Source organism: Atta cephalotes (genome assembly GCF_000143395.1).
Source record: "Atta cephalotes unplaced genomic scaffold scaffold00020, whole genome shotgun sequence".
NCBI lineage: Eukaryota > Metazoa > Arthropoda > Insecta > Hymenoptera > Formicidae > Atta > Atta cephalotes.
In genome coordinates this window covers 1,703,240-1,729,302 of record NW_012130084.1, presented here as the reverse complement: position 1 = coordinate 1,729,302, position 26,063 = coordinate 1,703,240, and the positions used below count along the sequence as shown (strand labels likewise).

The 26,063-nt window shown below is 42.6% G+C and overlaps 1 protein-coding gene across 1 annotated transcript; it reads right to left on the bottom strand.

Moving 5' to 3' along the window:
- Window positions 1-6,192: 6,192 nt before the first annotated feature.
- On the bottom strand, window positions 6,193-25,408 carry LOC105619254 (zinc finger protein basonuclin-2-like). Its single transcript, XM_012200778.1, has 2 exons — window positions 25,001-25,408; window positions 6,193-10,020 (listed from the first exon to the last, which is right to left on the bottom strand). Exons 1-2 carry the CDS (start codon window positions 25,406-25,408, stop codon window positions 6,193-6,195), a joined length of 4,236 nt encoding a protein of 1,411 aa, XP_012056168.1.
- Between the last annotated feature and the right edge of the window lie 655 nt (window positions 25,409-26,063).

Below are 26,063 nucleotides of genomic sequence, written 5' to 3'. Positions count from 1 at the left end.
GTAGACGAAGAGTAGTAGGACGANAGNAGTANAGAGNGACGAGAGAGAGAGAGAGAGAGATTTAACAAGAATAAAAGATTTTTCTAGAAAAACTTGTCACTCAATCAGATGTATTAAAATTTAATACGCCGCGCATCGCGTTGTGCATCTGATTTCTATATTTTCATTTTTATTACAGGTGCAATATAAAAAATAAATTTCGATTTTTCCTTAAAGAAAATTTTATGGAAATTAAAATAAAGGAAAAATTATTGAATTATTTATTTCCCAACATTCGTTTGTTGTATAAATTACGTAAGAACGATAAATTTCTTAAAGCATTCGAGATGACAGGATTACTTAACCGGCATTTTTTAGAATTTTTATTTGCGATTGACATTAATATTATTACGACGCAATCTGATTTATTTATTCACTACTTTGATCTTTATTATTTTTGCTTTATATATCTTTGTTGCCGGGTCATAAAATGCAATGTAACTGGTACAAAATTATTATCCCATCCCAATAGAATTACGTCTAGATATTAGATAGATTAAAGCAATGAGATTAATTCGATACCTATTCTTTATTTATCGGATTTCTTTGTCACGAGCATGATCAGTCATCCAGAGTCGAGAGCAATGGTGAAGCGTTTCGCAGAGGACGCGATGGACCGGAGATACACAGCGACGGGGGGTTAGACGGGGGGATCGATGGGCGAGTCGACTTAACCGAAGAGACCGCCTTTTCTCTCTTGCCGTTTCTTCTTGTTCGTTCGTTTTGCCTTCTTTCTCCTTCGCCTGTCTCCTCTGGCCTCCCTTTCCTTCCTCGTGACGAGCTCCCTGCGAGAGCGTATACATCTACCTCCGCCTTCTCACCCTCGTTCTCCCACGCTGCACCTGTCGTGCGCACGAGAGCGTCGAGAGAGGTGGTAGAATAAAGCTTCAACTGGGCGAATGCGTACTCGGTAAGGTCGAAACCACGCTAAATTCATTTATTCCACGTATGTCGGTGCTACGTATATGTTTATGAATAGGAAAAAGAAATAGAAAGAAGAGGAAGAAGTGGGAGAGGAGAAATAATACAGAGACATCGAAAAAACTGTTTACTTAAAAATTTACCTTCAAAGAAAAGCTCTTTTCGAATGATTTTTTAAAATTGATCTTCAAATGTGTGAGTTAAAAATAAAGAAATCAAATGTTCAAAATGATCCAGAGGATTCACGTGAAAAGATTAGATTAAGAGTTAAGAACAGGAGAATAAAAAGTTAAAAATGTAATCGTTACAAGCCGCTCATTTGCAATGCTGATTATTATTCTCATCAGCTGTACGAGTAATTAAATTATTTAATATGATGTAATTTAATTATTAAACAATGTAACTTCATTATTAAACAGTTGCAATGAATATGTAATATCACGTGCTCTTTTATTCTTCACAAAAACCGTAAATAATTTCAAAGCCCAGCCGTTTTTACCGTCTTTGATTTCTGCATCATGAGTTGAGTTTCAGGGCACTACTTGGAGTCCAATTGGGATTCGATTTCGTGCACTAGTTATTAGTCTCCAGTCGGGAGACCCAAAGTTAGCACGAGAATCGAAGGGTCCTAATCTAATCCACCTGGTCGATTAAGGACTGAGGGTTCAAGCAAAGGAGGAGAGGGGCGATTCAGGTCTTGTCGTGCATCTTCTTGCTCTGGAGAACGAGGGGCCCGCTGGCGTTTATGTATAATTAAACATCTCGTTTGGGTGGGATTGAACACGAGACACTTCTAATTACCGTGGTCCGCTACGTCGGTCTGTCGTTTCGCTTTTGCGAAGGGAATTTTAGCGTGACAATGGTAAAGGTTACACTGAGAAAAAAGTTACTGTTTCAAAAAAATATTAGTTGATTCAATTAAATGTAACGGTCACAGATTGTCAAGCAAATATTTGTTAATTCAAATATATGTCAAACAAATAACATGTTTAAAATTATAAGATTTTGTTAATCTAAATATATAAATATTTGAACTAAATAATTATTATGGACTAAATTTAGTCAAATTAACTTTTTCTTCTCAGTGTATTAGCGAATGGTCTGAGTTATGAGACCTGCTATATGAAAGGCCCTCCAAGTCAATCTGCAAATATATATATATAATATATATGCAATCGTTTGTTTATCAAGAGTTTGTAATAATTATTAAACATAATTAATCGTTTTCGCACCCGATAAAAAAATAATATAACTGCATTTTCCATAGTTTTCCAACGCTGTCCAATCTTTCAGCTTTCATATCATCACATAATTTCAGATAATTCTTCATAGTAAATTTTAAAAACAAATTTATTTTATTAGTTTATAACATAAATATAATTTATAACTCTACTCTTCTTTTATATATCTTTTAATTAAACAAATTATACTTTGCATGAAAACAAATGTAAATTCTAACAACGGATGTAGGAATAAATTATTGTTATTGTTATAATGTTGACTACATTAAAATATTTTGTTTCATATAAATGTAAGTACATATTATATAATTAATACGTAATCGTAAATATTTGTAACAAATTTAAATATTGACCTGACCTAGAGCTATTAAGACCCGGATTTCATCCTCATATCGCGAATATGTGATTCTCCTCGGCGTCGAGATCGAGAACAACCCTTCCATCGGGGAGATTTCGTTCTTCGTGAGGCTCGCGGATTAGTAGGCGTGCTCGTGCACGCCCGCGAGATTCTCTGATAAACGATCCGGCATCGCTAGTAAAGGATCTTCTTTCCGCGAAAACGAGGTCGACCCACGTTGGAGCGCGTGGGCGTGGTAAAGTTTCTTCTTTTTCATTTTTACACATGTGGACGTATCTGTTCCTGTCGACGTTCCGAAAGCTCGATGAAGTGCTGCCCACTCTTTCAAGGCGGAAACAGAGATATAAATCTGGATCACTCACTCGAATATCATACTTTTTTTTTCTTCAAAACCTTTTTGCGAACTACCTTCCTACTCTTCAACCAAAACCATTAAATTTATATTTTCTATAAATAAATGACAAATATGCGTCTACTAAATTGCATCTTAGAAATAATATAGCAGTGCTGTTTCAAGAATAATAGCGAAATGAAAAGGAAAAAGAATGCATGTATAGCGGGAATTAATTTTGATAGGTATTTATTTTCATAATGATGAGTGTGTTTTTTATAATCGATCTATAATATACATCGTAGCATTCGATTTATACATAATTACAATTGTAAATTACGCTCGCTCTTAATGCATAATAGTAGTAGGGTTTCGTCGTGTGTGTCGCGGGAGAAGAGGGAACTTCGCTCGCTTTCTCGGGAGGCGGAAATGCAAAACGTAGGATCGAAGGCTCGTAGAAAAACGCACTTCGCGTCTCTTTTACGCGTATACGCGTACGTTCCCGAAGAACATTTCGTGCGCGCCGCGACATCGATGCGCACCGCCACAAATTATATTTATATATATATATATATATATATATATATATATATATATATTATATTTATTTATATATGTATAGATAACGAAAATAAAGTATATATGTACAACCAAATCGTCTCATGAGGTTTGCGCTCCCGTTCGATTCCGGAATTGATTCCGCATGATTTCCTTTGTCAATGTATAACAACGGGAGCGAACCTCCGGCGCCAATTGGTTCGCCACGTAAAAACGACAACGCGATTTTGCAAGTCCTAGAGGAGGAAGTTATTCGCGGCAGTGCCCGCTACTGGCCGCTCGGGTATAGTGTATTCTAGAGATATTTAGGTAAGAGATTGACCATTGTGTAGACAACTTTTGATTGTGTGTACGATCCGCTATATTCGGGATGGTGCTTATCTATACAGATTTCTAGAGACGTCCCTACATCTCAAAAACATTCCCAAGATGTTTCGCGAATAAGTAAGGGGGCAAGATAGAATGAGACATATGCATAAGATAGAATAAGATGCATGAATACCTCATTACCTAATGCATTTATCTCATTCTGTCTTAAATATTGTCCTGAATATGGCGAACGGTGGTCAATCTCTTACTTGAGAATCTCTAGTATATGATTGATGTACATGTTCGTGTATGTGTGTCTCCGAATATGTACGTATGTGTATGTGCGTATGAATTTTGTGTATGGGGTTTCTAGGGAACAATAAATAAAATCTATCTATTCTCATTTACCTAGCGCGAGACACGCCGTCGCTTTGATTTGCTGGTCGATCCACTCATCTATGTATACCAAACGCCCGATCGTTTTCTTATCCCTTCAGCCTTCGAGCTCTCGAGGGTGATCCCTCTTCTTAAATTAAGATTGCATTTCCTTCTAGCTGCCGTCGTCGCGACGTGACACACGTCGCTCTTCTTCCCTTCCTTCGACAAAGTGCACCGGCTCTCCCCATCTCACATTTACAAAACTAATCGCCATTAACTGCGTCACGTCGGACGCGCGTTGGTAGAACTTAATCACGATACAGTTACGCATTTACACCGAAAGGTACTATGTCTGTTTATTATATACAGCGGTAGTAATTGGTTACTGATTAAATAGTGGCGTTATTCGCTAACGTTATTTTATCACAACGATGATGAAATTAGCCCTTCGGGACCGGGGACATCGCACCTCAGTCCATTTTTCTAATGCTTTCGTCCTTCGTCCTCGCTCCCTCTCTTTCACTCCTGATTATGTTAAGTTAACCCCGACGATCGGACAGACGAAACAATATATACGGCTGCATATCGCGAATTCATCGTTCGTTTATGCTCCATTGTCGGTTTCTCGGCATTGCGCTCGTGGAAGAAATGATCGCACGCCACGCGAACGTGGAGATCTTCAAAGTCAGGCAGTTTAGTCGACCAGTCAAATCCTGAACTTTTACGCCAGCCAGTACTTACAATGCGATTCTTCATATAACAGTAGAAAGAGATATATTATGGACATATCGCGCGCTGTATCGTGCGCTCGCTCTATAATGAAGAACTTACTGCAACAGTGGGTTAACTCATTTTGTAAAGACAGAAAAAAACTCCAAAATTAAAGTGATGGGAAATAGTAACACATTTTTACAAAACATGGATTAGCTCATTATTGAAGTAAGCCCCTAAAAAGAGAATTAAAAAGTTTAAAAAATTTTTTTCTCAAAATTCAAGTTCTTATATTGAATAAACTTCATGAACGGAATCAGTTTAATATTGTGTTTAATATTGTGTTTATTATTACATAGTTTGTGCTCTTTCAATGAGAATAAATAATTTTAGTATACTTTTTATTTTTTTCTAAAAGTAAAGAAAAGTTAATAAAATGAAATAGAAATGTAAAAATAAGATCTTTGTATAGAATCATAAAATTTAAATACATTAAATAAATGTATCGTGCATAAAAAAATAAATAAATAATACATTTTTCCCCTCAAACATTATAATTAATAAAATATTTAAGAGATTCAATTTTATAATTTCAAACTACAAATCTATTTTAATTTATTTAATTTTGCTCAGAAAGCGAGAAAAAGTTTAAAAGTATTGTGCGATATAATCCGTGTATCGCTACAAAAAACACACGTTTCAACTAAAATAAAAATTTTATGCAATATCTAATTGTTTATCCTTTTTCAACAAAATTCGATTTATCATACGTTTTGTAAATTTCTCTTGATTGCTTCAAATTATCTTTGCTAGTTTAAAATTTGACACATTATTCAGAATTTTGTTAGTTCAGTATTAGTTCGATTAATCGAGCGAAATAAACTGGCAAACGATTCAGCGCGCGTCTTTTACCGTCGTTTCCGACAACGCACGAAATCGAGATTTCCAAATTGACTAGATTAGCCCAACAAATTCGCGTGTTGCGTTCTGACGTATAAATCTGAGAAATGGGAAGAACTGGCAGGCAGATATTACCGCATTAGAACTGGCTCGTTTACTCCAGGCAGGCGTTGATCAACAAGACCGCTTCATGTTGGTCATGTTGATGGTCGATCATTCCGCACGCACTCCGCTCGATATTGCACGTTTTTACCCATGTTCGAATGGAACGTTTTAGAGCAACGAAACGTGCCCTGTTCGTGGGGGAAGACCGCTTTCTAGGTCTGCCGATCCTAATTAGAAACGAGATCATCGGTGACCGATTGGCCGAATCGAGTCGCCGAGTTAGGATTTTGGCATCACAGTAAGGGATAATAATCGTGTCCGCGGCCGCAAAACGAGATCGGTCACGAGCCGCTGCTGGTGGACAAGATCGGCAGGTCGCGGTGGGCCTGGGGATCCCTCGAATGCGCGTCTCGTACGGCTCGGGAGCCGAAGACGCGCTCGCAACCGGGTACAGTGCATCTAGCCTCCTCTTTGCGATCGTCCGAGCCTGGCGAAGATACAGGCGAACCCGAAATAGACGCATGCCTGTTGCCTTGCTCCTGGGTCAGTCTCGTCAAGTGATTTAGATGCTGATGAGTGAGGCCATTTAGACCAGCCAAATGAGATGCGAACGAGGTTAGACCCGGGAACGTGGCGCCAAGATGCGGTGGCAGCAGAAGTGGATGTGGTGGTGGTATCCGAGCCGCTAAATCAACTGCGGACGGCAGTCCAGGTGCTAAGGGGTATGCGCCCAACGCGCCGATACTAGCATCCGCATAGAGTCGTGCCAGGAACTCGTTGTGTAGCAGCGGATTCATTTGCGGGTCGTCGACACGCGGCGATAGGCTCGGTGGTAGGCTGGAGGAAAGCGGCGGGCTCGACGAAGTTGACAGCAATTTCCGGTGCAGATTGAGATTCGCCGAGTGACGATCACGAGATCGTTTCGAGGGAAAGGCTGCATTACAACCATCCACGCTGCAGCGGTGCATCAGTTTGAGATGGACGTTCTGATAGTGAGTTTTGACACCGAAATGATTCTGAAAGACTTTGCCACAGGCAGTGCAACGGCGCGGATTCTCACGGTCGAGCGGCACTTCCTGGGTGCTGACGAAGCCGCCGTTCTCGTAACGTGCGTACGTGATCAGGCTATTGTCCATATCCATGGCCACTGTGGAGGGTGAGACGCTGGATGAACGAGAGCCACGTGAGGAGTTGTCCATGGTGATCTCCTGGTGGGTCGTGAGGCTGATAGGGCTGGTAGAGCCGCGGCCAGACCTCGAAGCCACCCGCTGCATCTCGGCGTACGGCATCGCGCATCGACCCTGCGACAAGGACTCGAGTTGACGCAAAGTGTTGGTCGAGGAGTCGTGGGAGAGGTCGTCGGCTGTCGTTGGACGGCTGTCGACCGAGCTCGGGGCACGGGGGGGATCATCGGGACGCTCACCTTCTTGATTGCGCAGCGCGTCGTCCATCTCCTCCTCCTCATCCTCCTCCTCCTCGACCTCCTCCATGGGCTCATCATCGTCGTCTTCCTCGTCCTCCTGGTGCTCTTCGTTGTTCGTCGGCCTTCCTTCGTCCTGTGTCACCTCGACGAGTTCTTTTTTCGCGATCGTCTCCTCTTTCACCCTTGACGTTTCGTCGCTTTCCGTGCTCAATCGTCGATCTTTCTGTTCCGACAATATCGCGTCGGGATCCTTCGTCGTCGTCATCGTCGTTGTCGTCGTTATCGTTGCCCCGCTTGATGTTGTGCTTGATGGTGGCGCATTGTCGGTCTTTGGTTCTGGAGTGATCTGTCGTTTCGGCGATTTGACCGAGCTCGCCCTTGAGCTCAAGTCACGCGGTTCGTCCTGAGGTAGATCCGCGTTGTCTTGAGAGGAAAAAGTATCGCGTCGATTAGTCGTTATCTCGCGCTCTCTATTGTCGGTGTCCGGAGAGCGCGAGTCTGATTCACGATCATGAAAGCTTTTTTGATTCCTCGGCGAGCTGGGGAGTATCTTTCGCTCCTCCGCCTCAAGCCTAGACATCGACATGTCTTCTGGCTGATTTTGAAATTCTGCTATTGGTGCAATGCCGTCCGACAGACACCGCCGTTGAATTCGCTGCTCTTCATCATTGGAGGAATCGCCATCGGTAGACGAGGAATGCACTTCCGCCGGCACAGCACATCTCGTGGGATGTTGGGATTTTCTTTTGCGTACACCTCGGCTGTGGAAGGAACTCGAGTTGAGTGAATGCTGATTCACGGAGAAAGGTTGCTGGTCAACTGTGCCCATCGAATCGTTATCCTCGTTGCTGTCGGGATTGCTGGCAAGATCTTCGTCGGCGGTGTCGCCAAAGTAGAGCTTCGGTCGCTTCGCCAGACTAAAATCAGCCGGTTGCTCGTCATCTTCGGTATGTAACGGTTGTAACCTCGATGGCAGATTACTGGTTTCGTCCTCCGCGACGACGACGATACCACCATCGTCATCGTCATCGTCCTCCTCGCCTTCTGGTATCATGGATGATGCTTGAGTAGATGGCGAGACTGCGCTAATGGATGCGCCACCACCAGAATACGAACCTCGCGCCGTAGTCGTAGTCGTGGTCGCCCCGACGCTCGACATCGGCACTGGCATCGTCGTCGAAGCCGTGGTCGTTGATAGACCCGTGCTCGCCATTCTTTGCTGCAGCGCCTCATCGTACGGTCTGCCCTGACCTGCTTGCGTGGATGACAGATCCAAATGCTTGAAATCCAGCGCGCACAGCGACGCCGGCGAACGGAGATCTGGCGGTGGCGTGAGCAATGGAAACGAGCCGAAAGGTAGATGATTCAGTCCAGTAGCGGGAACCGGAAGTCCAACCTGCGGTGGTAATACTAGAGCATGCGCCATGGACGAGCGGCCATCGTGTGGAGAGATTTTGCGGCGCAAGTGCGGTGAGTGCAGTTTCGGATTTGGATTCGCACTGTGTCGGTTGCGCGATCTACGCGAACTGAACATCATGCTGCAACCCTTGACAGTGCACTGATGCATCTCGCGTAGATGCACCGCGCTGAAATGGATCTTCAGGGCGCCCTTGTCGCAGAAGGTCTTCAAGCAGACGTTGCACTGTACGCGCTTCTTGCCGGTGGTGGGATTAATGAAAGGTGTACCAAGATTCGGCGGCATGTTTGCGGCGGCGCCCCATTGGCTGCCCGGTCGCTTACCCGGAGAGTGTGGTTTCCTGCCAGGTATGCCGGGTGGCCTGCCCAACGGCGTGGCCTGGAGCGATAACGGTGGTGGATGCCGTTGCTCGGAGGAAATCACGTGCTTTGACATAGCGGAGTCCCGTCTGCTAAGATTCAATGCACTATCAGAGTTTTCCTCATCATCTTCGTCCTCCTCCGAGCCGAACTCACTGCTCTTCTCACCACCGCTGTGCACGTCCGCGGGCACGGTAAGTCCACCGATGCAACCGGGTGATTTACCCATCGGTGGTGGCGGAAAGTGCGTTGGGAAGCTCGGTGGTAGCGCTCCGGAGGAGACTGCGACCGAGAGTGGATGACCGAAGGTTAACGCCGAGGAAGAGACCGGTGCGACCGGCATATGCGGCCTTTGCAGCTGCGACGTCGCGGATGAGTGATGAGGTGGACTGTGAGGACTCTGCGGATTCCTCATGGACTTTCGATTTTGCAGGAGCTGCTCCGCGGATGGTGGCGGCGGTGGTAAAGGCGGGAATGCCGGCAATCCGAGAGTACCCAGCTTTCGGAAGTCAAACGGCTGCATGCTCTGCAGCCGATTCAACGGTGACACCGTTAGGTGCGAGTCTAAAGAACGCGGAGGCGAGTTCGCTCTGCTAACACCGCCGGTAGGATTCGTCGACGAGGAGTAATGCTTCTGTGCCGTTGGCGACATCGAAGGATGCGAGATCGAAGACGATGATGGCGGTGGTGGCGGGGGCGGTGGCAGCGGATGCGGCAGCCGAGAACCCGGTGGCGGTAGGCCACAGTGAAGCATATGCAACGGGGGTGGTAGGTGTGCTAGTGGCATCGTCGGTGGCGAAGGTCGTCTGCTTGGTGACATAGCATCCGTACCCGGCGTTCCGGCGGCCAGCAGCAACTGCTGCACGAACGGACGCGTCTCGGCGAACCTGAGGAACTGCTGCAGGACCAGCGGTTCCTCCTCAGCCGAGCAGATACTCCATCGGTCCAGCACCGGGCCGTTCTGCGAGTCCTGCGAACAGAAGAAGAGAAGAATTGTCTTTTGGAAGTCAAAGGAATCGTTCACGCGACAAAATATAAATCGCGAATACGCAATAACTTATTTATTTAGAACATTATGTTCATAAAAATTATATACTGATTTCTATAAATATCGCTTCTAAGAAAAAAAGACTAAAATCAATTAGTTATCACAATGAATTTTTAAAACAAATAGTAAGAAGCGCTAAATGCGGTCGAGGCTGAATCTTGATGCCTGTAATAATTTCTAAGTAAGTTTAAACACAGCTTTTAATTAAATAAACTGCGTGTCCCGATTGCTTTCCGAAACTTGAAACGTAATCATACAAACTGCAGCTGAAATAATAATATTGCAAATTAAATTGATTCTTAATTTAATGCGCTATTACGCATTTTAAAACACTGCAAAAAATTTATTGCGATAAAAGAAATTTTTAACTTCTTTACAAAATTTAATATAATAGTCGATAGCATAAAAACGAAGGACAAAGAATTTTTCCGAGGCGGTTTCCTATGACATTCTTCACGGCGTTCTTAAACCGCCTGTACACACGATTACACTGTTTAGCCTATGCGGGAAATTACGTAAATGCGCAAATCACGCGGTAAAGAACACGCGATATCGTCGATCAATTCGCACAACCGCCGACGGTGGACGGGGGGAACGTTTATCCTTATTCGATCGTAATTACATGTCGCGATAAAAAAAAAAGCTTCCTATATTGTCAACCACAGAAGGTCACGCGTCCCACTTGTGTTCCGTTACTTTTGTGAAATGGAATACGCAAAAAATGGCTGATAAATAAAAAGGTTTGATTGATGACGCTTAATGTAGCGGGTAATTAGTTCTGCTTCGCCTGTTAGCCAAGCGAGATTGCACTTAAACGCGTTAAGGATTTAACCTTGCATCCCGACGGATATGTATACATACTCTCGATCTGTCTTCCTCTCTCGCGTACCTACTATTAACGATCCGTTTTTTGCGGATCGAGTTTTAGCGATTTGTCATTATGCTCCGCTGAAAATCCCAGCGACATGAATAATTCCGCGGCAAATTCTAGTCAATCTCGGAATCAATTCGTTTTTCGCTGGGAACTAAAGATATTGGAAGTGTAAAAATAATGCTCATAAAAGTAGGTTAAATGGTAATTTGTCAAAAGTTACAATATTTAATAAGAAATTAAAGCAGCCCTAGACAATATCATTGTGCAATATAAAATATTATTGATCGTCTAGAGGCTATATCGAGTCTCCAGATTGTTTGTTTCGAATTATTTAAAGGGGATAATCAATAATATTATGCAAAATAATTGTACAATAATATTAAGCGTCTAGAAATCTCTTTTCTTTGAATATTGTAATTTTCAATGTGTAATAATATTAATCTTTTAAAAATGTATAAAATTCTTCACAACAAATGAATGTCACTTTGGTCCATTCGTTCGATTCCTTTTGTTTCCACTGGATAAATGTTTCCTGCGAAAAACCGGATGTTTCTTGTCTCTTCGATCGCAACCTCGCTTTGCGATCGTGTTACTTGACAAAGGTTAAGCTTTTCGTCTCGGCCTCTCTCGCTGAGATACGCATCCTGCCGAGAGGAACATTAAATCTGGCGATACGCTTTTGACGTTCCACATGGACGTCACGTATCGCACTCATGTAGAGTCACGGCTTCTTATAAATTCAGGGTGGCCGTGTATATAGAGCACAAATTTGTCTCACTCTCTTTCCGTCTCTCTTTCTCGCTCTTCTTGCCTCGCAGCTTGTATATTTACACATTCCGACGGAGCTCGACGTAACGCAGGACGCCCAGCGCCGCGACGCTTTTCGCGCTCGCGTCCCGTTGTATATTTCTTCAAGCACGCGCACGCGCCGCCGTGTATATCGCACGCACACGATTGGAACGAGACACGCACTCGTCGGCGGTCACACAGCAGTGTGGTCGCCGCCACTCCGAATTCGATCGCGGGAACGACGTCGTTATTTTTCGCCCCGGGCTAACCGCAAAAATAAAGAATGTCAGGCGAATTGTCGGCGATCGCGCCGGCAGATATAATAGATGCTACCACAAAGTTTTTGTTCTTCCTGACAGAATCGATTCGGCGCTGTCATGGCATTCGACTGGTGCCTCGATCTCAGAACTGTTTGTAAAGTATTTTTCTTCTTTTTTTGTAAAATAAATAGTATCTAAGAAACGATACAGTTTTGTATATAGACATTTTGAAATTTTCATTGATTTAATAAAATTAAAAAACAAAATATATGGGTTCAAATTGATCGAAGAATCCGAAAAGATGAAGCAGTATTGAGAGAAAATTGTTTGATATTTATGATTGGTAATTGCATGGTAAAATGATTATGATTAAGAACTCCTTTTTTATAATTATTATTGTTAACAATAATAATTATTATAGTTATACAGTTTATACAAAAAATATATATAATTGTTATTACTAACATTATAGCAGTAATAACTATTAAAAAAAAGCTTCTAATCATAAACATTTTATCATGTAATTATAGTCACAAATATCAAACACTTTTCTCTCAGTGAAGCAGTATCGAATAAATCACTATCGTAATAAATGAGAAGATATTTGTAGAATATTCCAACATTTTAGATAGAAAAGAACAGCGTGTCGATTAACAAATAATTTGTATTTCGCTGAATCGCATTTCGTGTGAACGAGAGATGCTTAAAAAAACGAATTTAATTTACGAGAGACACGCATGCATGTATATTGAGATAAGCGAAATTATTTTTCTATAAAAATATTAAACGATGCTCACGCGACACAAACGGTGGACGGTATTGAAACAACACACAAGCGAAGATAATTGAAAGCATATGGATGGAAAGACAATGAATAATGCTCGTAACGTACCGCTACGTTACAAAGTGTAATTTTCTGATTTTTATTCTCGCTGATGGTAATTCAAACCTCACGTGGCGGCGACAGCTGTGACCGTCGCGTATACCGCGTATTATTTTCCCTTAGGAGATCGCATAGATTATCGTCTGATGAGGCGCGAGTAATGTCACACCGTTTCTCACCGTGTCCGCAAGTGCGCGATGACGTTTTTCCCGCGATGACTCTCTCTCTCCTCTCGTCTCGTCTCTCCACGTAATTTAAACATTTTTACGTATATTGTGATACCGCGCACGGGAATTCGCCATGCTGTTCTTTTGCACGCATTATTCATCTCTTCTTTCTCGTCGATCACGTCGATCAAGCGACAAAATCCTGCATCGCAACGGTATCTCGCTCTATTGAAAGTTATGTAAATTGCCCGGCATGCAGTGCTAATTGAACGCATACAAGATGCAGGATTCCACGATTTCATTCCGTTATCATAATTTCGTTGTGGCCCGCGAGAAACTCTTTACTTGTCAAACTTGAAAGTTCTTTGAAGAGAAAATGTCTTCGTTCCGCGAAGAGTTGATTTTTGATTCTGGTAATTTTGGTATCTATCGCGATGGATGAAATTTAAATTTGAAATTACAACCATCTCAATTCTTGCTTGTAAATTCGTTAAAGTATTTAAAAATTTAACTAGATATAAACCTGAATATAATTTTGTTCGACTATCAAAATAATTTTGTAGGATGTTCAAACTGGTTGTTAGAATGTCAAAATTTTGTAGCATTGCTCATCATGCTTGAGATTCTTACATAATTATTTTTGATAGCCCAACAAAACTTTTCAGATCAGTATCTAGCTGGATTTTTAGATACATACTTCAACAAATCATTCTTTCTATGTAATTATCACGTGTAGATCTCGGAATTGAAGAAAAGAGGCAGAGTGTATGTTAGACAGAAAGACTCCGAGAGTCTTTACGTCACAATTTTCTACTTTACGCGTCCATCATTTCCAGCTGTTGTCGATCTTCGAGAGGTGACCTCTCGAAGGCCGAGGATGTTTTTCCCATAGATCCGCTATTTCACGAAGGATGGTACCGCGTATCGTCGTTTTGCCATGATCGCGCCGTACACACGTGCGTGACGTTTGGGGGCAAAGTGGGGAGGAAAAAAAAGGGTTCTGCGAAGCGCTTAAACGCGCCTCTCTCGTCTTTACGTGAAAGGACCTGGACGATCGTGTCTGAGAACGCAAGACTACCGTATACCGTGGGACTCGAATTTTAATCCCGCACGCGAATGAGGCTCGTCGCTCCGACAACACACGACCTTCCCTTCCATCCCTCCCTTTCATCTCTCCTCGGTCACCTCCTCCAAATTCCGCGGCATGGAATTTTGCCGTTCCATGTGCTCCCGCGTGTCCGATGGAACGCGAAATGAGTGTAGGCGAAGTCGGTATATGGCGAAAAAGGAGGTCTTACGATGAGGAAGACTAAAGATGGGAAATCTTCATTACATCCTACCTTCAGAATATATGCTTGAGAATCTAGTAATTACAACCATTATATTTAATAGAATTAAAATTAGCAAAACTTTTCATAAATAAGATTAATACTTAAAATTAAATAAAATTACAAGAATTACAAGAATGTTTCAACTCCTGGATTCTTTTTCAAAATAAAAATTTAACATTCGTCTTTAAAATTAATCTGTAATTAAAAATTATATCCTATAAGAGGCGTTCAAATCCCATCGTGATTTCTATGTTTCGAATTTAACAATTTTTATCTCGAACATTACACATCCAATTATTTTGCAAGAAAAAATATCCCGTTATCTAAGATGTTTAGAGTAGTTGGAGAATTTTTATTTAAAAGTATATATATTTCTTTTAATATTAGAGCAATATTTAAAGACTCGTTTTCGAGTCGTGCAATCGCAGATTTTTAATAAAAATTTTGCAAAGTAAATACAATAATTACTGAGAATGAAATGTACATTCGAAGTCACTTCTATTGCTCAGAAAGCTCAAGGGTACCTTTAATTAAATTCGAATAGGTGTAGTTAATTTCAATAATAACGTGCGTCTGAGAGCGCTTCGAAAATGCGACGCGCGATCCTGGGAACTTCGGTGGCGGTACTCGGGAATAAAGGAGGCGTTAAGAACAAGACGCGAACCATTACCGCGTTATTGCATAATGGATAATTACGAGAGCCGGAGAAATAAGATAAACCTCGTTTTACTTGCTCGCTCATTACGTTTCCCTCAAACCTCGTGTCTCGCGTATACGATTCACGTAATTCTCGCGTCGTTCACGCAATTTCATGTATGTATGTTGTTTACTCTGTATCATTAGTCGTTAATTGATAACGAAACTGTTATCCCTGATAATTGAGAACTGTTAAGAGAAGGAAATGATTGATGAGTTACACTAAAGAAATGATAAAGTCAGCAGTTTAAATACTTCTTTAAATAATATCTTTTTTTTTAAATCAGCCGATAATTTTGACTTCGTAAAAACTTTTCCTTTTTTTTTGTAAATAAAAAAGCTATTTGCAATTATGGGCATTGTTAATTTGTTGAAAACAATGCTGATATCTAGCGAAGTAGAATACGTGGCGCATCGAGTCCGATTCGAATCGTTCCAGTTGGTGCTGCCATCTGGCGAGGCGGTTACTGGCGCGAAGTACGACGCAGTTTGGTTTTCACCGAGAAAGAAGCGGCGCGATGGCGAAGGAAGAGGTGGAGGAGGAGAAGAAAGAGAAGGAGACGGCGGCGGCAATGGCATCCGTGACTGGACACTGCATATGATTTCACGGTAAGTGGGCCCTGTCTTATTCGTGGGTAGAAATCGTAAAGATCTCGCGTGGATATCCGCCGCTAAATTGGATTGCAGCTACCTGCGTCTATCCTCTGTCCTCCTCGTCTCTATCTATCTCACTCCATCTTTGTCTTTCTTTCTCTCTCCCTTCTTCTGCGTTGTCCCCTTTGACTCACTCCCTTGCGCTCTTTGTCACGGCCGGCGCAACTGCGCGTTGTTTTATTTCGACTTTACTCACGCGCTCTCGTTAGCGATGCGACGATCGAACGGGCGAAGAGAAACCGTCGGCCGCCGACACGTCGTAAAATGTAACCGCGACGCAATGCCTCGAAGTTTCACCGGAGACGCGATGAGGAAGATCGGGAAAATGGTGCCTTTCGCGGCTTTGCTCGCGTGACTTGGAGACTTTTTTTTATGTCTGTCACTCGGCTGTCAGAGGCCACTGAGATTAGAAAAATTCTACCTTGACGCTGTACAATTCGCGAATCTTGCTGAAATTTAGATGAAGTTGGAATCGAAATTTCTCGACATGCTCCGAAGCGACACTCCGAGTGTCTCTTTTGACATCGAATCAACATCTAAGCAACTATCTAAACAACATTCAGCGTTTGAAAAAAATCTTGCTGAAATTTAGGTAAAGTTGATCTCAGAATTGAAATTTGTCGATATACTAAACGCGACATTTCGATTCTTCGTCTGCTTTAACACTATCTAGACAACGTTCAACCTTCAGCGTTTGAAAAAAATGTGTGATAAGAATACAAATTCTTACATGATATTTGAAGCTAAGAGGACTCCCGCGCTGGACAGCGCTTGCATCATACGCTGCCAAGATAATAATTCACAAGCGTGATCTCGAAACTGCGTGCGGTACGCAATGCGCGTTGATCTATTTTCTGCTTGCGTCATTTTTGTTCCAACAGCCTCTCGCGTAACCATGCATAAGACTCGCGGCAATACATCCGACATACGTGACACTCCGTTAAACAACCGTGGTAAATAATTTTCGCCGACATTAATCGTAACATATTGACAAAACTCGCAGAAACGCGGGCGGTCAGCCGTTTAGCACGCCAAACGTATATCACAAATGCGTGACAAACCAAGAAAGAGAGAAAGAGAGAGAAAGAGAGAGAGATTGTACTCTAAGAAGACTGAGAAGAAGAGAGAGAGAGAGAGAGAGAGAGAGAGAGAGAGAGAGAGAACACTAAGTTATTCCAGCCGCAAGCGATTTGATGGCTGGTCGATCATCATATACGAAACCGAGGGATGAACAATGTGACTCTGATCGCTCGATCTTGTACGTTTAACGCTAGAATTATCGTCGGATAATTCGCCTGAGGATCGCCTTGGGCACCGGGCTCCGAAACGCATCCACACCCCGAGGTGCATTAAGCGCGCGCGTGTGTGTATGTGTGTGTGTGTGTGTGTGTGTGTGTGTGTGTGTGTGTGTATGTGTATGTGTGTGTGTGTGTGTGTGTGTGTGCGCGCGCGCGCGCGTGCGCGCGTGCGTGCGTGCGTGCGTGCGTGCGTGCGTGCGTGCGTGCGTGCGTGCGTGCGTGCGTGCGAGTCAAAGCGCCATGTGGAATGATTTACATTCGAGACACATTTCCCGTCGTCCACAAGAACGTCATGTTCGCGTCTTTCCTGGATCGGAGACATCACGGCCAATCGTTGGCGATTAGCCGTAACGCAGATGAATAACAGTTCACTGTTGATATAAATAAATTAATGCGTTATTTGACGCGATCGAAATTTTGATACTTCTCACGCACGCATGCATACATCCACGTTCATTAATAATATTACGTTTTGAGAATTCATGAGAAGAACGCGAGTAGGAGAGTTTTTTTAGAATTCGTTTTGGAGCTCTTGTGGATCAACATGAAGAAGAGATTTACAGTTATAAGAGTAGAGACGTTTGTGATTAAATGGCTGCATTCAACAGAAAATGTGACTTCAATCAGAAAAAGTGGCTTTGTAATTGTAAAATTTTTATAATATGATTCTTGCCCTTAGTTTCTTATATATTTAAATGTATAAATCGATCGCATTAAAAAATCTTACAACAGTTGGAAAGTTGATTTTTTCTGCCGAATGTATATCTATAAATTTCGCATGTGCGGTTTATTTAGATTTTCGTGAAGAAGAGGGGCTCGATGTATACGTTATGTCGCGGAACATAAGTGTTCAAGCGATTCAACAGAATCATCATTTATTTCCTTTCCTAGTTTCATTTATACCACTCGAATCATCATCCGCAAAAATATGATCATTGATCAACATCTCAACTCGCGCATTTCGATCACGTCCAACAATCTCATCGTGTTGTTTTTGTGTCAGAAATCGACCCCGCTTCGAACTTGCACTCTGTAATTTTTTTCATATATTGCCTCCATCACCTATATTTCGTCTCTTCTTTTTCTCTTCAGAATCTCTTCCTGTTTGTCTTCCTCGTCGTCGTCGCCATCGCCATCATTCCAGTTCGAGCGTTTCGGTAGCCATGCAAATGGCATGTCGAAGTTTTAATTCGCCAATTGCGCGCAACAAATTTTACATTTCCACCCGAATGATGTCGACCTACGATGGTTTCTTCTCGTCACTCCTGTTTGCTCCTCTCTCATCTGGCAAACAATCTTGGATCGGAACCCTCGAATCGTCTCTGACTCGCTCGGCAAGCTCTGTAATTTACGGTTTTAGCTCATGCTTCCATCGAGGTGGAGTAATGACAGGTCGATCGGCTCCGGGCTACCATCTTTACCGGTTTCCGATTGCCCCGTCCCTTGTCTGCCTTACGTCGCCACTTTCGATTCCTCGCGATGCCTCGCGATGACGATTGCTCCTGGGTCAGACGATCTTTGACGGGTTTTGGATTCTGAATTGTGTGGACCACCGATGAAGAACCCATCTTTGTCCATTCGTTGTCATCCTTGACACTTCTCTTTGTATTCAATTGGTGGCATACTTTAGGAATGATTTGGTAGACATATCACTGGAAATTATCTCGAAGAATCCATTCGTTACGAGAGTATCAAAATTGATTTTCAGTATGCAAACGTGTTAATTAGCGATCGTTAATTTTAATCGTCGGAAATTTAGGAACATCGCCAAATGCGAACAAGTTGTTACTTTTTCCGAGCATCGCTATCTTTATTATATTAATTGTAAAATGCAACACCGACTCTCTGAAACGAATATTTCGACAAAATTCGCTCTTCGTGTATATTTCGAGGAATGATACCTCTCTAACGAATCTACGCAAAATGTTCCGATACGTAGAAGGACCTTTGCGATTCGAATACATTTCTATGATTACATTTACGTTTCCACTTCAATATTTACTAATCAGAGGAATGTATCGGTTTTCACAATTCGTGGAAAACTTTCGTTTCACTCGGAATCGATGCATTCCCAACGATCATCGAGGAATTCCCCATTTTTTTCATGGATCTTTGATGCCCAGACATATGACATTGAAGAATGTAGTTATCGATCACAGAGTTCGACATCTATAACATGTCATTTGATAACAATAATTCGTGATATCCAATTTATAAAGTTACACCAAAAAGAAGACAATTTTGCCAAAGCATCTACAAATTTAACTAGATACAGATCTGAAAATAATTTTGTTTACTTCTCTTTAATAATAATTATTTAATAATAATTAGTTGGATCAAAATAATTATGTAGGCTCAAACTCGTTGATAGAATGGCAAAACTTTTTACAGTATTGTTTATCATGCTTGAGATTTTTATGTAATCATTTTGATGATTCAACAAAAAAAATCACTTTCGAATCTGTGTGTAACTAAATTTTTTAATATTTCTGCAATCATTCTTGTATTCAAAATTGCTTTCGGCAAATCACATAATCAGCTTAGCAAAATTTTACTTATAAGATTTCGGCATATGATAGATGTCAATTCCGAAAATATACGTAACTTTTATTGTTGTTACAATGTGTTTATTGTTATTTCAATGAAACTGGATGTTTCATAGAAAAATAAAAACTTACTTCCAATAAACGCCAAACACACATGTTTATAATAAAGCCACGAAGAATAACTCAAAATTGGTAAGTTATTACTTGTCATCTGTTCACCATGCAGAATCTCGTTTCTGAGATTCGCTTCGCCTATCGCGATATTTTCCCAGTTGCCGATTGAGGATCGCCAGGACGTGGATTCTCTCGACTCGCACGGCTCGCTCGCGACGCGCAATTCGCTCGTAAATCTCGCGCTGCTACAACAGCAAGGAGGCGGTTTCGCGTTCCTAAGTTGCCTCTTCCTCCATCGCGGTATCCGTCGTAAAGCTGTAGCCGTCCAGGCTCCTGTAAAATCCCACTTGATTCCGCTTGCGAGAGACCGGGTCGCTGCAACTGCTTCCGTTGTAGCGAACGAGGACCGAACAACACGGCTGCAACGTGCGAAATTGGCTTCCACGGTGTGAAATGCTTCTCGTCGACGCATTCACCGGCGATCTCCGTCGCGCATTCAGCGAGCTGTGATTTACCGTTTCCACGTCCGCACCACGACGATCTCCTCTTGTAGAAGGAGCATTCCATCGTGGCCAGCCATAAAGCGGCCCTCGACCGCGAAAACTTTACTAGCGAGTAGCAGATGCAAATCCGGAGCGGCTGAAGTTCTCGGCTGCTCGCAGAGCGTACCATGGAAACGACACTTGTACGTCATCGATCATGATTAAGAAAGTCTTGTATGCATTCCGACAGCAAATACGCCGCTAAGCGAAGATTTATCTTGATTCTATTGCGATGTGCAGCGTGATCCAGACAGTGTCCCGTGCACTCGAACAAGATAGTTTGGTCAGGAAACATGAAGCACTTTATACCATGAATAATTTACATACCGAGAAGTAAATCTCCCAGATCATGGTAGAAATTCTAGGACTCATGACGGAATTGCTAATAGCGGATAGACTAGTAGAGGATATTATCGCAATACAGATTCAGGAAGTCTTATGATTTGAGTCACAAAGTAGAGCTCGGTTGCGGATAACTCACGTATCAAGATGCAAATTCGGAGCAGAGTTGAAGTCTCAATTTCACGTAGATTGATCTCCCAACGTGACACTTGCGCACTGCGGATCGTGATTCAGGAAGTCTTCGCGACTCGGGGAAGTTATTCTGGTAACGAGCCGTAAAGTAGTGCTCGACCGCAAGAAGTTCGCCAGATGTGAAAGAGAATGCAAATCAGAAGCTCAAGTTTCTTAATTTCCAATGGATCACCTCTTCGGAACGATGCTTTCGCATTGTAGATAGTAATTAGGAATTAGCAACCCGGTGAAGGTGCCTCTATAATGAGTCATAAAGCAACGTTTTGACCGCGAAAATACTATCGACTCGAGGAAATGCAAATTCTAAACAGATACTCATACTTCTTAACTATCCTGCAAACCATCATCGTAGATCATCAGAATCAAACGACTTGAGTATCGTGACGTCCCTAATAACAGACTGCGAGAATTTTGCAGTTGAATGACATGCTGACAGCACTTGATATGTAAACGTATCATTGATATTATCACTATTACGAGCGTACGATTGTTTTCAAATAAATCTATCTTCTATTTTCCACGCAAAGGACGTAAGAAAGTGAAGAATTTATTTATTTTCATGCTATACTTTTCTTTTTTAATTCTTTTTATTGTATATTTAGTTAATTATTTATTATAAAAATTATTTAATACGAATAATAACGAAAAGATTGAATTTCTTGAAATATCTAAAAATTTAGCTAAATATAGATCTGAAAATAATTTTATTGGACCATCAAAATAATTACGTACGACACTCAAACCGGTTGTTAATCAAAATATCAAAACTTTTTGCTCATCATGTTTTAAATTCCTATATAATTATTTTGATGATGCAAATATTATCTCTACATTAACATTTAGCGAATTTTTTTTCGATAGTTTAGCAAAGTTGTTCTTTTTTTTAGTATATATATATATATATATATATATATTAAAGCAGTACACGTTAAATTTGTATGAAAACGAAAATTTGAAGAATCATATCTTGTCACCGCAATGCCGCGTTCAATGCTGTATTACAATATTTTGACAGTAATCACGAAAGTAGCTAGAAAACATTCTCTGTTAGCACCATGACGTTAATTTAGTCCTGTCGTAACCGAGAGTTAGCTCTGTGTCAATATCGGCGCTTCGACCTGTTAAAGACATAACGGATTACTATTGAAGCGTGTATTTCGACATCCGTTCCGGATAATCGCGTGTCTTCATCCGGCGTCTCGCTTATGGCGACAAAATACCTAAACGGCAGTACAAACGATCCGCGCGAGCACCCAAGAGAAGTACGGACCTAATAGAGTTTCGGAGTGTATCGTCACGCGAGCTCTAACGAGCTTAAATTTCGGTTTAAATTTGTTTGACGGAACGAAACGTAAACAAAACGAAAGTGTACGATAGCGTGCACGCGTACATGGTCCGCACGTGTCATCGCGTCGTTCATTCAATGACAACCCTCGTGCTTTCGAGAGGAACTTCCAAGGTTTTTGCGCATCGCGTGTATTCACATACGCAAGAATGGACAGCTTCGATGTCGCTTTTCTCTCTTCCCCTCCCCTTTTTTTTTTTTCGCGTTCCTTTTCACTGAGAGACTCAAATTTATTCCGATTAAATTCCCAGCATTACCCACGCCTTTGCAACGGATAAGCGCATCGCACGGTGCATACGTGTATACGTATCTATGTACGCGAGTCGTTCGAGAAACCGGTTTCCCGTACGTTTTAATTTCACGCCGACATCGGCGCAATTCAGTTTACACGGATACTCCCCGTTTTCTAACGCGCGCGTCTCGCGAGATTAACGCACCGACCGTGCGTGCGCGTGCGTTTTTGGGAAAAGTGCACTGCGTGTCGCGTAAAATCTATACGAGACCTGCACTGGAAGACCGCGCTTTAATCCTACGAAAATCTGTTGCAATTATCTCAATGCGTCATCGCTCCTCTGCAATTATCTCTTGTGAGCCAAGATCAAAGTATAGGTAATTATATCGCGGTGGAAATACATATGTGGCAACAAGTTCTGTCATTTCAAATATCGTCTTTGTTTTGGTCACTTGAAAGTTACGCTGCGCTACACATAGTGATTGACGGATATTTTTATGAAGTACCACTGGTATTTATCTTTTTCGATGGAACATCAAGGTTCGCCGATTATTATCTCGGTGGAGCACATTGCGACGAATAATAACTTCGTTGTTTCAAGTGTTATCTCTGTTATGATTATTCGTAGATTGCATTACATACAAAATTAATGTTTTTATAAAAAAATATAAGGACACCGATAATTATCTGAAGAGAATAGCACGATAATTATCTCAATAGAGCACAATACAAGGAAATATTGGAAAATTATTCAAGAAATGTCATTTCTATTATCAATCACTCGCAGATTGCGTTCGGCGCTAAGTGCCGTGATATGAGAAAGAATTATTTTATGATACAAAAATTATTGGTAATTATCCTGTTAAATATCTTCTGAATGATCAGATAACATGATATATCATTTCTCAAGTTAGAATTTTATTGGAAGTATTTGTTTTTTTTATCGGATTTCAACACAAATCGCCTTTTAAACGTTCATGTAATTACGACTAATATCGATTAATATTTTATGTCACGTTTATTAATTATTAAGAGACATCGTTTAGCGCGTTATATTTATGATTTGTTTTAAATTTAAGTGATTGATATTTTTTAATCGTTAAAATGTTTTTACAAACTTCCGTTCACAGTGACGAGTGTCCAAATTTAAACGCACTATTTTTGACGACGATATACAGTCCCGGGTGACACCAGTTGAAAATCAAAGGATTAGATGTTAAAGTTTCACTGCTTTCTCACTGATCGACGCACAATATCGATTAAAGAACAGTCCATTAATGTGCTCCGATTTTTCACTCATTGATCCAAAGAAAGTGATGATCCCAAGAAAGTGGCAATCGTAGAAATCAGCAACAAGAATAGCCCGGAATTGATTACGATTGACACGACGTCGATGAGAAGAATGTCCATTAAGAAACCGTGACTTGGCCTGTCAGTAGTGTTGAAATTTCAGATCGTGACACTTGCGGAGAAGCATAGCTGCAGTTTCATTTCAGTCATGTAAAATCAGCAAAACTTTTGTGCAAACAAATTTATCTCAGAATATCGTGTTAAAAAATGCATAGCCGCAACTGTCTTCAAGTTCAAGTGACAGCGTTTTTTCCACTAGAAGAGCATCACATTCGATAACTTCAGTATTTTCAAACAGTTTGAGTCTTTTTTTTTCGGGAAAATCTTGGATTGAGAAATTATCATTTCATCGACACGAATTTCGATTGCGCTTGTCGTTCCAAATTGCTTTCTCGCGGCAGATCGATCTTCCTCGCCAGAGCAGATCATTTCCTTCTCCTTCATCGTTTCCGTCCTCTTCGATGTAGCAGATGCGTCCGACGGGACTTCCATAGATTTCAGGATTTACATGTTATTGCGCAGGTATCTCACTTCAGGTACCGATATCTCGATCCGTTGCTCCGACATCGCTCAACATCACTCACACCAACATACGAGGCACTTTCGATGCACAGTTCGTCGTTCAACTCTCCGCTCTCACTCGTCATCGTCCTCGTTGATGTTTCTCCGTTTATCACGATTTATCGACCGTATTTTACAATCACCATAAAATTGAAGCGTTTTATTTTTTTATCCGCGAAGAGATTAAAGCCCATTGATATCCGTGTTTTATTTCAAAGATCAATTTACCATCACGTGTATGTGTGAATAGAAGATTATTCTTGGTTAGACGCGATCGTTGAAGATAATCATTATGTAACGCGGCGACAGTTTCAAAAGGTCTCGATTCGCGTCAGCGTTCGCGAAAATATTCTTCGGTATGGACTTTGTCGAGTTATGTGTCGAGTGCCAAAGCAACTGAAGCACCTATTCGCAGAGAATGTCACCGAAGTTAATGATCGGTCGCTGTCACGTCTGGAGGTAATCCAAAAGTCAAAACTGCGCTCTCCTCGTTCGTCCCGTTTCGAAGCGCAGCTGATCTCGTCGCGCGCACAAAACATCGACCGCGTGTTTCTCCGGCGAGCGTCCAAGTATGCTACGTCAAAGTTGTTCGGTTGTGTTGTTGTATATCGCATGAATATGTGTGGCATTGTGTATACTGTAGATGTCGTGGTCACGCGATGTATACTATCATCTCTTCTATGAAGCGCGAATGTGTCGTTGCGTGAATTCAACGTGTCAACTCACCTGCAGTATGTATCCTCGCGTGTAATCCTCGTGGGTCCAACCGAAGGCAGCTAGGATACGTGTCACTTGCGCGGGGGGCAACTGGTTGAACAACTGATCGAGCAAGATCTTAAGGCGTATCGGCAGTGCGCGCGAGCCGTAGAGTACGAGGGATGCGACGTCAAACGCGGCCGTCGGCTCGACAGTCTCTGAAGCCGGTGGCCTCTCCTCCTTCTCCGCGACTTCGCCACCACCACCGGCACAACCACCTCCACCACCACCGCTGCCGTTACGATCCCCACCGAGGGTACCGCTGCCACCACTACCACTGTCACTGCCACCACCACTACTGCCACCTCCGCCGCCGCTGCCGCCGTCACCTCCACCCCCTCCTCCACTTCCTGCACTACTAGTCGCTGGTGCCGTCATCGTCGTCGTCGCCGTCGCCGTCGTCGTCGTTGCCGCCGCCACCGCCGCCGCCGCCGCCGCCGCCGTCGTCGTCGTCGTCACCGATGCCGGGTGTTTTACCCTCCCTACGACGCTTTTATCCTCCCTACCAGTAGAACGAGGGCCGGAGACGACATCCCCACTACTCGCACCACCACCACTACTACCACCACCACCACTACTACCACCACCACCACTACTGTGGAGCCGCTGCTGTTGTTGAGCATGCTGCTGCTGCTGCTGCTGTTGCTGCTGCTGTTGCTGCTGTTGGTGGTGGATGTTTGACAGTCGCGCCAGCGCTGAAACACAAGCAAGTGGAAAAGAGAGAGGTCAGAAAAGAACCTTCTTGCCGGTAGTGCACGCGTGCGTGCGAGCGCGCGCGCGCGCGCGCGTGTGTGTATATGTGTGTGTGTGTGTGTGTGTGTGTGTGTGTGTATGTGTATGCCAGTGAGTGAATGTGGACAAACGTCCTCTGTCGTTCCTACTTCTCCCACTGTGTCCCCACCCTGTCCAGCCCCCTCGCGTGCCCCACCAGTGTCCCTAGCTCTGGATACTCCCACCCCCGCATCATACTCTTGTCTTTCTCGTTCGCGTGTCGCGTCTCTCTTTCTCGCGGTTCGATTTCTCTCTCTCTCTC